This window comes from Ilyonectria robusta (assembly GCF_021365365.1).
Source record: "Ilyonectria robusta strain PMI_751 chromosome Unknown BGZ61scaffold_64, whole genome shotgun sequence".
Taxonomy (NCBI): Eukaryota; Fungi; Ascomycota; class Sordariomycetes; order Hypocreales; family Nectriaceae; genus Ilyonectria; species Ilyonectria robusta.
The window spans coordinates 1-15,314 of record NW_025764498.1 but is presented as its reverse complement, the minus strand read 5'-3'; the positions used below and the strand labels follow the sequence as shown (position 1 = coordinate 15,314).

General features: G+C 44.5%; 5 protein-coding genes across 5 annotated transcripts; all 5 read left to right on the top strand.

The window, feature by feature from the left end:
* Window positions 1–1,318: 1,318 nt before the first annotated feature.
* Window positions 1,319–1,947, top strand: BGZ61DRAFT_500612 (uncharacterized protein; the record flags this gene model as incomplete). Its single annotated transcript, XM_046251580.1, has 4 exons — window positions 1,319–1,374; window positions 1,446–1,717; window positions 1,754–1,782; window positions 1,834–1,947. The coding sequence occupies 4 exons, from the start codon at window positions 1,319–1,321 to the stop codon at window positions 1,945–1,947; spliced, it is 471 nt and encodes a 156-aa protein (XP_046094194.1).
* Window positions 1,948–7,707: 5,760 nt separating this feature from the next.
* BGZ61DRAFT_435180 (uncharacterized protein) lies at window positions 7,708–8,519 on the top strand (the record flags this gene model as incomplete). The annotated part of the gene is made up of 2 exons (XM_046243984.1): window positions 7,708–7,875; window positions 7,947–8,519. The coding sequence occupies exons 1-2, from the start codon at window positions 7,723–7,725 to the stop codon at window positions 8,517–8,519; spliced, it is 726 nt and encodes a 241-aa protein (XP_046094193.1). The 5' UTR covers window positions 7,708–7,722.
* An 867-nt stretch (window positions 8,520–9,386) lies between these two features.
* Window positions 9,387–10,439, top strand: BGZ61DRAFT_373790 (uncharacterized protein; the record flags this gene model as incomplete). Its single annotated transcript, XM_046242278.1, has 3 exons — window positions 9,387–9,491; window positions 9,562–9,780; window positions 9,903–10,439. 3 exons carry the CDS (start codon window positions 9,387–9,389, stop codon window positions 10,437–10,439), a joined length of 861 nt encoding a protein of 286 aa, XP_046094192.1.
* An 82-nt stretch (window positions 10,440–10,521) lies between these two features.
* BGZ61DRAFT_541508 (uncharacterized protein) lies at window positions 10,522–10,881 on the top strand (the record flags this gene model as incomplete). Its single annotated transcript, XM_046255054.1, has 1 exon — window positions 10,522–10,881. The coding sequence occupies one exon, from the start codon at window positions 10,522–10,524 to the stop codon at window positions 10,879–10,881; it is 360 nt and encodes a 119-aa protein (XP_046094191.1).
* A 1,261-nt stretch (window positions 10,882–12,142) lies between these two features.
* On the top strand, window positions 12,143–15,305 carry BGZ61DRAFT_541507 (uncharacterized protein; the record flags this gene model as incomplete). Its single annotated transcript, XM_046255053.1, has 3 exons — window positions 12,143–13,268; window positions 13,323–15,225; window positions 15,296–15,305. The coding sequence occupies 3 exons, from the start codon at window positions 12,143–12,145 to the stop codon at window positions 15,303–15,305; spliced, it is 3,039 nt and encodes a 1,012-aa protein (XP_046094190.1).
* Between the last annotated feature and the right edge of the window lie 9 nt (window positions 15,306–15,314).

Genomic DNA, 15,314 nt, shown 5'->3' with positions numbered 1-15,314 from the left:
CCTAGCCCGTCGCACCATGGAAGGCTAGTAAGCCAGCCAGTTAATGGCTTGGGTGCCTCGTTGCATCTGTTCTCAGCGTCCATGGAGGGGTACAGTGCGAAACAGGTGGGGGCGGTGGTTTGGGCTGAATGTAGACCTCGCGCAGCACCGCAGGCGCCTATGGTCGACTGATCACGATCGTAACCAAATTTGGGAATACGAATTGCAGGGAGTTGGGGAGAGGTCGAGGAAGCACAGGGCCTGGCGGCAATCAAAACATAGTGTGGTTGTCTACGATCTCTTTTTGTCTAGTTGTTCTAAAGCTATGTAACAATTAATGCCGTAACGTCGTTGATTACTTTGTTCATCCCGCTCGCTGCCAAGTTCACACTCTCCCCTTCTCGCGGAAATGTCCCTGGTGGCCCTGGTACTGGGAGCCAGGTTTATCCGAAGTTTCCCCAACCCCATTCCCTCCTTGGGGATTGCTAGCCTGCAAGCTGACTGTATTGTTCGATGTGGTGTGTTCTTGAAGATATGTTCTCAGCTGTCGGTGGTGTTGTTGTTGTCCTGACCATATCCTTCCCATCTATTCCGCCTCTCTATCGCGTTTTCCTCAATCTCCGATACCGTAAACTGTTGTCGGGCAAGAAAATGGAGTACCCACGTCCGTTTTCTATCGTAGGCGTACCTGAAGGGCACAACTCCCTTTCAAGTACTGTGGCTGTAATGTTTGGTGTTTCGTGAGGTTCAGAGGTGGATTTTCGGGGGCAAGCATGGCTGGGCTTACAGAATCATGAGTGGGTCTCCCGTACGGAATCGTTCGGTAGGAGCATCTTGTTCCTGCATAAGGCCGAGGGCCGCATCCAATGGCATAGTGTGGAGCTGTTAGTGGGATTTATTGGAAGATGAGCTCAATCAGGGGTATGGTTTTGTGGCTCTACAGGACCAGAACGCTCGACTTCAACCATGCGATTACGTAGGGTTTGCTGCCGCTGTCGAGCCAGAATACCTAGGTCTTCCAATCACGTGGCACGTCCCACTTCGTTGTTCGATGCTTCAATGAACATTGAACAGCAGCTCACGCCCCCGCGCGGCGCCCTGTGCCCAGTGTTTTATGCGGACAAAGAACTGCTGTAACGTGAGAGGAGATGTGCATGCATGTTCTATGTGAATAAGAAATCTCGTTCCGTGAGTGGCGCGATAATTTTGTTCTATATGAACGAGAACCTCCGTTTTTGACACTGGGGCGTGGGAGGTGGTGGGGTCGAAGACTTGTGAGGCAAAGCGAATCGTGTTAAAAGCGCAGCATGCCAAAAGGTGGGGCAGTTAGCAGGCTGTAATGCACAACGCTGAACCCGCATCGAACAGAACCGACCGCAGCCGATCGACTCCCAAGTCCGCATTCATCCTCTCGAAGACCCAGCCGATCCCCTCGCAATAGCTGCACAGATAACTACCGAGACCAGAAATCATGATGAATACACTGTAGGATGGGTCTGCGCTCTGTCCAAAGAGCAGACCGCGGCGACGGCCATGCTCGATCAAAGATATGCCGATCTCCCGAAACCGCTAAATGACCCCAACACATACACCCTGGGGTCTATCGGTAAGTATAATATTATTATAGCCTGCTTGCCCGAAGGCGAGATCGGCACCTATACAGCAGCGACCATCGCAACTTGGATGATTTCCACTTTTCCACTTATTAAGCTTAGCTTAATAGTTGGTATCGGCGGAGGTATCCCACCCAAGGTTCGACTTGGCGATATCGTAGTCAGCATACCTGCGGGCCAGTATCCTGGGGTAGTTTAATAGGACTTCGGCAAGGCAGAGGAAGGCAGCAACTTCAAGTAGACCGGATTGCTGAATAACCCGCCTACCTCCCTCCACACGGCTTTGATGAAACTGAAGACGGAGAATGAATTAAACGGGCCTAAGATACCTAAGTATTTAGATAAGCTGAAATAGAAATGGCTATAACTGGCGCTAAAGTATCTGAAATCCGAGTTGCTCGAGGATATATTATTTAAAGCAGATTAGAGCTATATCAGCAAGAATACTACAGATTGTGACGTTACCCCGGATAGTAATGATAGAAAAGAGGAAGAAGAAAGCTGCAAATTCTATAATAGAGCTAAGATTATAAAGCGGAAGCTTAGGGATATATATATATATTACAGTCTTATTATATCTGGGAACTGGGTTATTAAGGATACTACCTTCTGAGATAAATTTAAAAAGAATCTTAGTAGCTATATATTCTATATAGAAATAGAAGTAATGTAGCAGGCGGTCAGGGACTCTTGGGCTAGTTGGTTGCTAGCAGGGATGTCTCTAGGGTGGTCCGGATGTGGTTAAAAGGGTAGGTCAGGACCGGCACAGGAAGGAAGGGCAGGATCCATCCATCGATTTTTCACTTCATCAGAGATTCTTCCTAGAAATCAGAGAGGCCGGAAGGACTCGAGACAGCTAGGGAGTCTATTAATTTGTTGCCTTTATTTTTGAGAGATTTATTTGTATCTTTTTCGACCGTTACTACGATCCTTGTCGAACCTCTGTCTTCCACCACCCTCAGATATCGGGCTGCCGCGGGCCTTACTGAAGCCTTGCCAGCAGACCTTTCCGCGGCCGACTCGATATTCTATCTCATGAGATGCTTCCCTATCAGGAGACATAAGCCTCAGATCAATCCGACCACATACGCGTAGTCTGGTGCAGCTTCGGGCTGACCATCCAAGACGCCTGTGCGACGATCTTCTGTGCATCTCCCCTAGGGTAAGTTAATGAGTTGGGTGTTGTTCCTGTCCCTTTCTGCTGCTAAAGTAATAGGATTAATAAATAACTTTCTATATATTATTATTTAAGGTATCTATAACTATATAGACTTATATAAGAATAAAAACTGGCAGGAGTATATTATAGTTATAGCTATAATATTTATAAAGGAACTTCTAGAATATATTTAGCTAGATAATATTAATAGAGAGTATCTAGTAAAGAAAATACTTAGCTAAAGTTAGTTATTTTCTAATTAAGCTAATAGTATATAGCTAATAATAAATACAGTTCTTAATAATATATCTATAACTTAAGAAAATATTATATATATTAGGTCTAAGCTGGATAGAAAGAAAGATATTAAGATTCTTAATTAGCTAATAATAATTAACTACAGTCTATAATAAAGTAACTACTTTAAGATATAATAAGTAGAAACTGGCTAATAGCTTCTTAAGTTAAGAGAGTTTTAAAATTAGCTAGCTATAAGTAAGTAGATATTATTCTATTTAGATATCCCTAGAGTAGGAAAGATAATCCTAATATTAATTATAGTTAATTATCTTACTTTAAGATTTTATAAAGATTTAAAGACTAGTATTATATATATCTATTATAACTTCTACTAGTAATATAAATAAAAGACTAATAACTTACTAGTAAGTCTACTAAAATAGCTAGCTAAGAGCTAGCTTTAAGAGTGTAAAAAGTCTCTATAATTAGTATAAGGCTAAATAAATATAACTATTACTTAAAGAAATCTTAAGTACTCTCTATTTTATAGCTGCTAAATACTTAAAAGTTTTTATTATTATTAATATACTTAATAAATACCTAGTATCTAATAGATTCTAAATAAGGTTTCTCTTAGAGCTTTTTAACTTTTAAATAAGATATAGAATAAATATTTTTATAATATCAAGATTTATTTTAGAGATTATATATTACTTTAAAATCAGCTTATTAATAGAGATTTATATAAGCTCTGATAATATAGTAAGATATCTAGAAGGTTATATAGTATAGCTACTATCTTTTATTTAGTAGAATTAATAGCTATAAGAAGAGATTATAATAGGTATCTTAAAAGCTATTAATAGAATATATATTCTTATAATAAAAAGAGTAGTATAGCTACTAATAATTTACAGATTTCTCTTAGTATAACTCTATTTTAGTTTACTTAATAATAAGCTAATACTAAATAATATCTAAAGTATAATAAAGACCTTCTAGAAGTAAGATTAGAAATCAGATAAAGATTGGAAGATTTAAGTCCTAGCTTATATATACAAACAAGCTATAGAGAGAATTAATAGTATGACAGGCAGTTAGGGACGCTTGGGCTAGCTAGTCACTAGCGGGGATGTCTCTAGGGTGGCCTAGATGAGGTTAAAAGGGGAGGTCAGTGCCGTCACTGGGGAAAATCATCGTCTTTTCTTTCATCAGAGATTCTTCCTAGAAGTCAGAGAGGCCGGAAGGGCTCGAGGCTGCTAGGGAGTCTATTAATTGATTGCCTTCATTTTTGAGAGATTTATTTGAGCCTTCTTGCCGTTACTACGTCCCCTGTCCAACCTCCATCTTCAACCTCCCTCAGATATCGGTCTGCCGCAGGCCCTATTGATGCCTTGCCAGCGAACTTTCCTGCGACCGACCCGATATTCTATCTCATGAGATGCTTCCCTATTAGGAGACATAAGCCTCAGATTGATCCGACTCCATATGCGTAATCTGGTGCAGCTTCGGGCTGACCAGCTAAGATGCCTGTGTAATGACTCTGTGTATTTCCCCTAGGGTAAGTTAATGAGTTGGGTGTTGTTTTCCGTCTCTTTCTGCTGCTAAAATATATAAAATAGCTACTTTCTACTTTTTAATATTATTAATCTAATAATATTTCTTTTTATTTTTATTTAAAAGTAATTATATATATATAAAAAAGAGATTATTATTTTATTTAAATTTTAAAAAACTTTTTAATATCTTAAATTATTTTTTTCTAATTTTATAATATATTCTATAATATTATATTTCTATTTCTATTTCTACTTAAACTTTTTATATAATATAATAAAATATCTTATATTATTTTATTAATTAGCTATAACTTTAATTATATACTATTTTTAATATAAATTAAAACTCTTATAGCTAAAACTCTTAATAAGTAATTTCTATTTAATAGCTTTTTTATAAAAATTAAATTTACTGTAATATAATATAAAAATAGCTTTTAAGCTAATAAATAAATTATTCTACTAATTATAATATACTTAGCTAAAATTAATTCTATTTTATAAGCTTTTTAAAATAATATAATAAAGCTAGAACTTAAATATCTCTATCTATTAAATATTTATAATAAATCTCTATATTCTAATAGACTTTATAAGCTTTAAAATATTTCTTCTGCTTACTCTTAGTTTATTTATCTATAATATTATTACAAATAATATCTATTATAGCAAGAGCTTTATAATTCTCTAAGATATACCAGTGTAAAAGTACTCAGATTAAGAGAATATTATTATCCATACTGAATTAGTATCCTAGCTAGGCTGTCTATATAGTTACTAAAATAAGTTAGAAAACCTTATTATTTAGTATATAAAGAATATTACTGGTGCTGGAGCTGGCTTTTTTATTAGTATAGTATAGTAAGTTAACTACTCTATTAACTAACTAATTTATTAATTAACTGCCTTACTTATATAATTAATAAAACTACCTATTAACTTTAAATATAAATAAAATAATAACTAAGTATATTAATTAGTTAATTTAAAGATTTTTTAAATAAAAAAATAACTAGAAATTTTAAATATTTAAAAATTAATTAATAAAAATTTTAAAAAAGCTACTTATTTTAAATATTCTAATTTAGAAAATTCTATTTATTTTCTTATTATTCTAATATTTTAAATAAAAATAAAAAACTTATTTAAGTTTTTTTTTTTAATTAAACTAATTATTACTTTAAAACTTTATTTTCCTTTTTTAATTATAATATTAAATAAAAAAATAAGTAGAAAATACTAAGAATATATATAATCTATAATAATTAAATTTAATTTAAAAGTATAAAATAAATCTAAATATAAGATATATAATTAAATAAATTAGAATATTATAATTGTTAAAGACTAAATAAATATATAAATATATATCTTTAACCTTAAAAATTAAATTTTAATTAATTCTATAAATAAATATAATACAGTATTAATAGCACTATTTATACTATATAAATAGCACTAAAATACAGTATAAATACAGTATTAATTATACTATTTATACTGTATAGAAAAGATAATAGCCCCACTTATATTTGGAATCATTTTTAATTCCAAATCATTTTAACTTACAATCTAGATGCTTCGGAAAGTATAAGCATTTTAGGTACAAAGATTATACTAGAAAAAGGCTGCTTTTTTAGGCTTTTTTATGGTATACAATATATCTCTATATCTTTGATAATTTCAAATCAAACTACCTTTGATTTCAAAGCAGAGACTTGATTTCAAAGCAGAATTACTCAGAATCCTCTGAACATTAGATGACAATAGTAGTACCACTAAAAAGCTACTTTTTTGGGCTTTTTAATAGTATACTTATTGTCTAGCTACAATAGCTAGATTTTGAGAAATTGTCTATAAAAAGCTAGAGACCCTCTGGTAAATTCTGAACTTTTATATATTATTATCATCAGTACAATATATACTATTATACACTATTATACACTATTTTACACTATTATCCCTTATCTCTTATCTTATCCCTTATCTATATATCCTTTATAAGGATATCCTTTTATCTATAATTTATTCTATTCTTCTACTGCTGCATAACCTTTAACAATAATAAATAATATAAATTATAATCTAGTAATAGTAGAATAGTAGATTTAATATAACTAAATATATTAATAGCTAGTAAGACTATCTATCTATAAAAGTGCTAAGTAAATATATATATACTAGATAGTACTTAGTGGTATTAGTAGTCCGGTCGTGGCACTCAGTAATAAGACCGACGGTCTTATTAATAAGAGTTGTCAGTGGGGTACGGAGGCGCATATCAAAAGTCGTCGCTCGCGCCCGAGCCACAAATTGCTTTTTCCTGTGCAATATACATTAAGTACATTGAGCAAAGGCCAGTGCGCTAAGAAGCTCTATATTCTAGCGACCAAGCCCGCTAAGCGGTACCTGCCTCACCCCTGAAGCCACTAAAGAATTAGTTATCTTCAGCGGGCGATTACCTGTGGCTTTATCTCGTCTTATGTACTGTAAAGTACCTGACAGGGATTAAAGGATGTGGCGTCCTTAGTGTGAGCGACGACTTTTGATATGCTCCTCCGTACTGAGACTTGACTTGTCTGCATGATGGGCTACGCCAATGGGCGTATAAGGAAAAGTGGGTACGGTCGTAAGACTGTGCTCTGTGACGAAAAGTGGGTCTACGGGGATTCTGCCAGTTGTGACCGCCTGGTCTCAACCCGGGCCGTGACATTCAAGGTCATCATTTTGGTCACATCAGCTATCCAACAATAATATTGGATGGGAAACAATAGGGCGAAGTCGGTTAAGATGACGTTCCTTTTCTCATGTAACATAGAGTGGGCGGCCACTTAGCGGCCCTCTCAACACGAGCTAATGCAGCTGGATTACGCTTTAGACCCATTCTGGTAAGGCACAACTGGATCTCGGGGAATGGCACGACTGCGTAAATATACTTCGTACACGACACACTAAGCCGTGGTAGATACGATTTGTGGGTACGATTTGTATCACAGAGCTGTATTCCGGCTGGTTTGTCGGCTCCCGCGGATTCCGTCTGCTATGTTATCTCGCAATGAGCACTGTTAGTAAAAGCTAAGGGGAGGGGTATTAAGAATCTCGCTCCTGCATAAACCATCTAAATGTCTGGCCTTCTTCCTCATCATCCCAACTTTCACATCTACTTGGAATTATGGCGAGCCCCAAGATACTGGTCCTCGGGGCTACAGGTCCTGCCGGTATCTGCTTGCTGCGAGAACTACTCCATCGCAAACACGCTACCATTGCTTATGCGAGAAATCCATCAAAATTACCGGAGGATCTCACTGCTGACCCACTTCTTGAGGTACTGGAGCATTTACTATATCTCCAGCTCTTGCTTTTGGAGTCCTATCATCGGCTAATATCCGCTTCTAGGTGGTCGAAGGTCAGATGGACGACACCGACAAGCTGGGCTTCGCAGTTGCCAAGTGCAACTTGGTCCTGTCCCTTTTGGGGCCTGATTCCAGCCAAGGCCGCAGTCTTCCGCCGTCCCTATATCCAAATTATTACTCGAGTCTATTCCTGTTGATGCGTCAGCATGGTGTCAGGCGCATTCTAGCCATGAACTCCGCGTCGGCAAAGGATCCTCTAGACTCATTTTCCCTAGTTGTCTTTCTGCTTACCCTTTTTATTCGCATCTTCGCCCCTGCTGCGTATCAGACCATGCAAGGCCTCACACGAGTGTTTCACGAGGCGGATGACCTGGACTGGACCCTCTTCCGCCTGAATGGGCTTCCGGGAGGTCATGACAAGGAGAGCTGGAGAAAGGATCGCGAAGATGAGCCAACGTATGCAGGCTATGTAGGCAAGCCGGGCTACAAGTTGTCCCTGCAGAGAGCCGCGTTGGCAAGGTGGCTTGTGGACTGCGCGGAGAGCGGCGCGCCGGAGTGGATTCGGAAGATGCCCGCCGTGAGCAAATCCAGCATTGCGAAGGTAAAGGGCGAATGATGGGTGCGATGTGGTGAGATCAGTCTTTTAAAGAATTATAGAGCGGAGCAGCATGTTGGCAGATCAAACTCGCAAAATAAGACCCTGGAAACTGTCTCCTCTGGGGGTGTCAATCTGATGAGAATAGGACATGATGGACAACAGAGATGAATTGGTCTTGATCTCAGTCCCTCTCTCTCTCTCAATCCAGTACGAGACCCAGGTCGAGATATGTGGTAAACTAGATACCGTACTTGGTGACAACGAAACTCCGGTTCAAGACCGTTGTAAGGTCTCTTACCGAACCCAAATGTTCTCTCATAGTCCTGAAACCCTTGGCCATACGGACGTCCAAATAAAGGCACAGAAGGATAATTCAAGAAACCAGATTTGAGCCTCCATCCAATGAGAAATCCATAAGCGGCCTACGTGTCAAACGCATCATCCTTCTAGAGTCGCATCTTGACCCCCAGCCGTGTCAATGGCAGCGGTTCACTAAGGCCAGCTACGTTTCATTGCAAATCAAGATGATGTAATCATTGTCCATCGAGCTCTCTGATATGGCACTGTTGTTTGTCTCTGGATTGGTGCCTAGCCTCCCATCGGCTGCCTCGCGTCCGACTCGCTTCCCGCGCGTCCCGCATGTAGTCAACTCCGCATTTTAGTCCGCATTTTTATACCGGGGTCTTGAGTTAGTTCATGTGAAAGTGAAGTCCGCACACTTGGAAAGTCCGCTGAAACCTAATCTGTGGGATCATAGAAGCATTCGAACACGTATAAAACCCTTACGAGACTATTGTATCCAGTACTGCCTTTCCACTATTACTCAGTTTCCATACCACCTTTTGCTGCTTTGCTCAGCCTTTCATCTCATACGACACTCTCAACATGGGTGTACTCGCAGTCGCTGGTGGAACTGGTGATGTTGGGAGGACTATCGTGGATCAATTGATTATCTCGGGCAAGCACAAGGTCGTGGTACTTTGCAGAAAGGTGGGAGCATTATCATGATCTCCGAGACTCGAGAAATTCCACGACAGAAAATATTAACCCCGCCATCTAGGTCTCAGCCGCTCCTAACCCTGACGGTCCCGAGTGTTTGGCAGTCAACTACGACGAGATCGAAGAAACAGCCAAGGCCCTGCAGAGCTACAGTGTTGATACCATCATCTCAGCTGTGAACGCCGACGGCCCGGGCCACCAGGCGCAGCTCAATCTGATTGCAGCGGCTGAGAAGTCTTCTACAGTAAAGAGATTCATTCCCAGCGAGTATGCGGGTTATGTGCCCACGAGGTGAGTCGGAATCGGTCCCATGATCCATCCATTGTGTAGCATTAACGATACGACTGTAGCAATGCTGAAGAGGGGGATGAGATGACCGCCAACACGCTTCAAACGGCAAAGGCGCTGGAAAAGTCTGGCCTCAAGTATACTCGCTTTGCGATCGGGGTCTTCATGGACTATTTCGGGCAGCCTTATATCCCTAGTCACCTCCGCCCTTTTAAGTGGGCGCTTGACATTGAATCGCGCCGCGCAGCCATCCCAGGAACAGGTAACGAGGTTTTGAGTATGACGTACTCGAAAGACGTTGCTCGGTTTGTTGATCGTCTTGTCGACGAAGACGAATGGCCAGAGGTCAGCATTGTCAGCGGCTCTGACACCACGCTCAACGAAATGGTGGCGATTGCAGAGAGGGTCACCGGTGACAAGTTCAACGTTACCTACGACAGTTTGGAAGAGCTTAAAGCAGGCAAAGCTACCGTGGTTTCCAAAAGTGATGGGTCTTACAATGGAATAGATCCCGTGATGATCGCTGCCATAGTTGGGACGTCTCTGGCCGAGGGAAAGGCGATGTTGCCGAAAGATGGTCGGCTGGCGTTCCCGGATATCCAGCCGATGAGCGTCGAGGAATTGATCACTCAGGCTTGGTCGAAGAACTAGAGCCATTTGGTGTCTGGCACTCGACTGTCTACCTCCGACAGAGCACTTGCACACTAATACAAGTATTTTAAAGTAAAATATAATGACCTCTACGGAGCACATCTACCCGGACATAGACCCGCGGTTCTACCACGGAGAGCTCCGTCTGAGCCGGCTCAACAAGACATACCGTCTGTGGCAGACCCCGCCGCGTGGCTACATGTCTCACTGGAACCGGAACGGCGCGTTCTTCCGGGATCACTTCGCCTGGCTAGCCGGAACGACGGTCTACCTCGTCGTCGTCCTGACCGCGATGCAAGTCGGGCTAGCCACCGAGAGTCTTGGAGGCAACGACGCTTTCCAGTCTGCGTCGTACGGGTTCACCATCTTCTCCATTCTAGGCCCCCTCATCTGCGCCGGGCTTATCGTCCTGGTATTCTTTTATATTTTTATTCACAACTAGATCGCCACCGTAGCTTATAAAAATATGCGACTTCGGCATATTGGCCAACCGGCGGAATAACCTCACGTTGTGGATAGGATTGGACGTGGAAATAAGTCGGTAATCCAGCACGTATCATCGTGACACCAAGTCTTGGTAGGATCGGCCCCGAGACCGTGGGCAAAGATAACGCTAGACGCGGTCATTAATGATGCAATGGCGCGATACGGACTAGCCTGGACGTACGCAGTCGTGCTTCTTGTTTCAGCTGGGGACTCGCGTGCGTCCGGCTGGTCTGGGGCGGGATAACAGTTGGGATGCCAACAACCTCCTTGGGTCGGCCGACGGTATTGAGCGGTGAGTCGATGGTCCCGAAATGTAGTATGTTCGATCGTGCGTCGCGGACGGTTGGTGTCGAGCAGCTGCCAAGTTTGGCAATGTCTTTGTCTTTAATTTCCTTCTTGTTTCTTAACTTACTGAGAATGATATCCTAGATGAGGATATGCGAAGTGGCTGGTAGATTTGGTATTGCAGTTATTAAGAGCAGGATAATAGTCTTCCAACCGTATTATTTCTTCAAACCCGACGCGCCGACCCTATTTCTTAAAGCAGATCTTTATAGCCTTAAATCTGGTATCTAGCATATACAAGTCGGACCCGAATGATCGGTAGGTCTGCACCTTATCTCAAGCCTCTAGACAGGAGCTGAAGAGGCCGGCGAGCCCAACAACCCCGACGGTAAGACTAACAGCCTCTATAGCGGTGTAATCGATAAATGTGATGGATGCGATAGGTTCGATAGGTTTGAGCTGAGGTGGAAGGCGGCATCTCGATGCTTAGTACTGCCACTCATCGTACGCGAGGCTGTTTGCTCTGCATGCAGAGCGAGAGAATGAGCATCAGGCTTTCGGCACGAGGTACCAAGTTCTCTTGGTTCACGTGACCAAGTTAACCAGGTAAGGTAAGTGAAGGTGCTCGAAACCCGCAAAACCTATGGTGGCAAGTAGTAGGATAATACTCTACGCCAACTACGAGATGCTTTATTGACCACCGAGAGCTTCAACAAGTAGCAAAACGATGGGAGGATGGAGCCTGCATATCACGTGGCCCTTTTTTGGGGGCCAGCCAGGCCGACAGCCTCACCAACCTGCAGGGACAACTCGACCCAACGAACCGACCTAAACGAACGAGCAACCCTCATGCCATCCGTCATACAACGCCCCGAATAGCTCTACCTACCAGCCACAATAGCACTCGTATCTACCACCCTACGTCTGACGCCATGACCATCACTCCCATTAGCCGCAGCGACTTCGAAGTCGCCATCGTCTGCGCGCTACCTCTCGAGTACGACGCAGTATCGCTCCTGATCGATAAGTTCTGGGACGAAAGTGGCGATCGATACGGCCGGGCTGTTGGAGATGACAACAGATACACAACGGGGCGCATGGGGAACATGGACGTTGTGGTGGTGTTGCTGTCGAACATGGGAAAGGCCAGCGCTGCGGGCGCGGCAGCGAGCCTTCGGGCGAGCTACCCCGGGGTGCGGCTTGCTCTATTAACAGGGATATGTGGCGGGGTGCCAAAGACGGCGAAGGACGAGGAGGTCCTTTTAGGCGACGTGATCATCAGCAAGGTTGTGATACAGCACGACCTCGGCAGGCAGTACGCTGACGGCTTCGCGACCAAGGACACAGTCGAAGACGGCCTTGGCAGACCGACGAGGAATATTCGGAACATGGTCACCTACCTGGAAACAATCCTGGGACGCCGTCGACTTGAGGAGCGAGCGAATACATTTCTCCAGACGATCCAGAAGAAGCCGCAGGGTCGGCGGCGTGGACCGAACTACGCGTACCCCGGGGCCGACCACGACCGACTGTTCCAGGCAAGCTATCAACACAAGCACCATACTTCGACTACATGTGAGTGCGCGCATCACCAAGGAGGTGCTGATTCGGTCTGCGAGGCGTCTCGTAGTCTTCTATGCGAGGACCTAGGATGCAACGATGCATATCTCGTCAGACGCGACCGTGTTGAGGAGAAACGTAATCTTCAAAGCAAGGATCGGCAACAAGCACAAGCGCCATGGATCTTCGTGGGACGTATCGGCTCGGGCGACATGGTGGTCAAGTCTGGCGAGAACCGTGACAGGCTCGCTGCGCGGCACAAGATCGTGGGGTTCGAGATGGAGGGCGCCGGCGTCTGGGACGAGGTGCCGTGTATCGTTGTTAAGGGAGTGTGCGACTACGCGGATAGCCACAAGAACAAGCGGTGGCAAGACTTTGCAGCGGCCACAGCAGCATCGACGGCCAAGGCGCTGTTGGAGCAGTACACCAAGACCGACGCACCGGCTTCAGTGATTGCAAGAGGCATCGAGCCAGGCGACGACAGGGAACTCCGCCACGGTTAGTGTATGGTGAGATTTACCATGTTCCGCAATAGTAACGAATCGTGCGTAGGCGGACCATGTTTCTCGGTGCCTTTTCCGAAGAATAAGCACTTCGTCGGGCGAACGACGATCCTCGAAACACTTATCGAAAAGCTATTTACAGATGAAGCCTGCCTATGTGTCGCGCTCGTCGGGCTTGGCGGCATAGGTAAGACACAGGTCGCACTGCAGGTGGCGTACTGGGCAAAGGAGAACCAGCCGGACTGCTCAGTCTTCTGGGTGCCCGCGCTGAGCGAAGCCAGCTTCGAGCAGGCGTGCATGGACATCGCAAGGAAGCTGGGTCTCCAAGGCGCCCAAGACGAAAGCCCGATGCAGATGGTCCAGCAGTACCTGAACTCCGAGGAGGCCGGTCCATGGCTTCTTGTGGTGGACAATGCCGACGACAGGGAGGTTCTCTTCGGGCCTTCGGATGCTAGGGGCGGCATGTACGAGTATCTTCCGGAAGGCGAGAACGGCCGCATCCTGTTTACGACACGATCAAAAGATGTGGCGGATTTGGTGGCAGACGACGAGGTAGTCGAGCTGAAAGAGATGAGCGGGGACGAGGCCAAGGACTGTTTGGGCAAGATACTTGCCAGGAAAGATCTGCTCCGAGATGATGCCAGAGTCAACGAGCTCCTGCGCGAACTGACGTATCTGCCTCTGGCAATCACACAGGCGGCAGCATACCTGAAGAGGAACGGGGTCTCGATTACGAAATATCTCCAACTGCTCCGAAGCACGGAGCAGGACATGGTCGGCTTGCTGAGCCGACAGTTCCCGGACAAAACGCGGTATGCAGGATCGCAAAACGCAATAGCCAGCACCTGGCTCGTATCATTCGAGCAAATTCGCAAAACAGATAGCGCGGCGGCAGATATACTGTCGTTTGTGTCGCAAATCGAGCCGAAAGCGATTCCGCAGTCGATCTTGCCGAAGACAGGCACGGAAGAGGAGCTGATCACTGCGATTGGCACGTTATGCACATATGCCTTCCTGAGCCGGAGAGAGGACGGCGAGACGCTCGACATGCACAGTCTAGTGCAGTTAGCGACGAGGATATGGCTGGAGAGAGAAGGGACGGCGGAGAGTACACTGGATGAAGTGGCAGTGCATCTTGCAGGGGTCTTTCCATCGGATGATTGGGAGAATCGAGAGGTGTGGAGGCAGTATTTGCCACATGCAATCAGAGTATTGAGGGTCGGCAGGGCGAACGACGGTAAAGAAGTGTGTGACTTAGGTTACTGGGTAGGGCGATGTTTAAAGGTCGATGGGCGCATCCGGGAGGCAGTTGAGTTTCTGGAGTATGTGGTGGCGGTAAGGGGGAGGACGTTGGCGGAAGAGCACCCTGATCGACTGGCATCACAACACGCGCTCGCAGGAGCATATGAAGCCAACGGCCAGGTCGAGAAGGCAGTCGATCTGCTAGAGCATGTAGTAGCAGTAAAGACGAGGACGTTAGCGGAAGAGCACCCTTCACGACTGGCATCACAACACGAGCTTGCAGGAGCATACCGAGCTAACGGCCAGGTCGAGAAGGCAGTCGAGATACTGGAGTATGTGGTGGCGGTAGAGGCGAGGACGTTGGCGGAAGAGCACCCTTTACGACTGGCGTCACAACACGAGCTCGCAGGAGCATACCGAGCCAACGGCCAGGTCGGGAAGGCAGTCGAGATACTGGAGTATGTGGTGGCGGTAGAGGCGAGAATATTGGTGGAAGAGCACCCTAATCGACTGGCGTCACAACACGAGCTTGCAGTAGCATACCAAGCTAACGGCCAGGTTGAGAAGGCAGTTAATCTGCTGGAGTATATAGTGGCGGTAAAGGCGAGAATATTGGTGGAAGAGCACCCTGATCGACTGGCGTCACAACACGAGCTTGCAGTAGCATACCGAGCTAACGGCCAGGTCGAGAAGGCAGTCGAGATACTGGAGTATGTGGTGGCGGTAGAGGCGAGAATATTGGTGGAAGAGCACCCTAATCGACTGGCGTCACAACACGAGCTTGCAGTAGCATACCAAG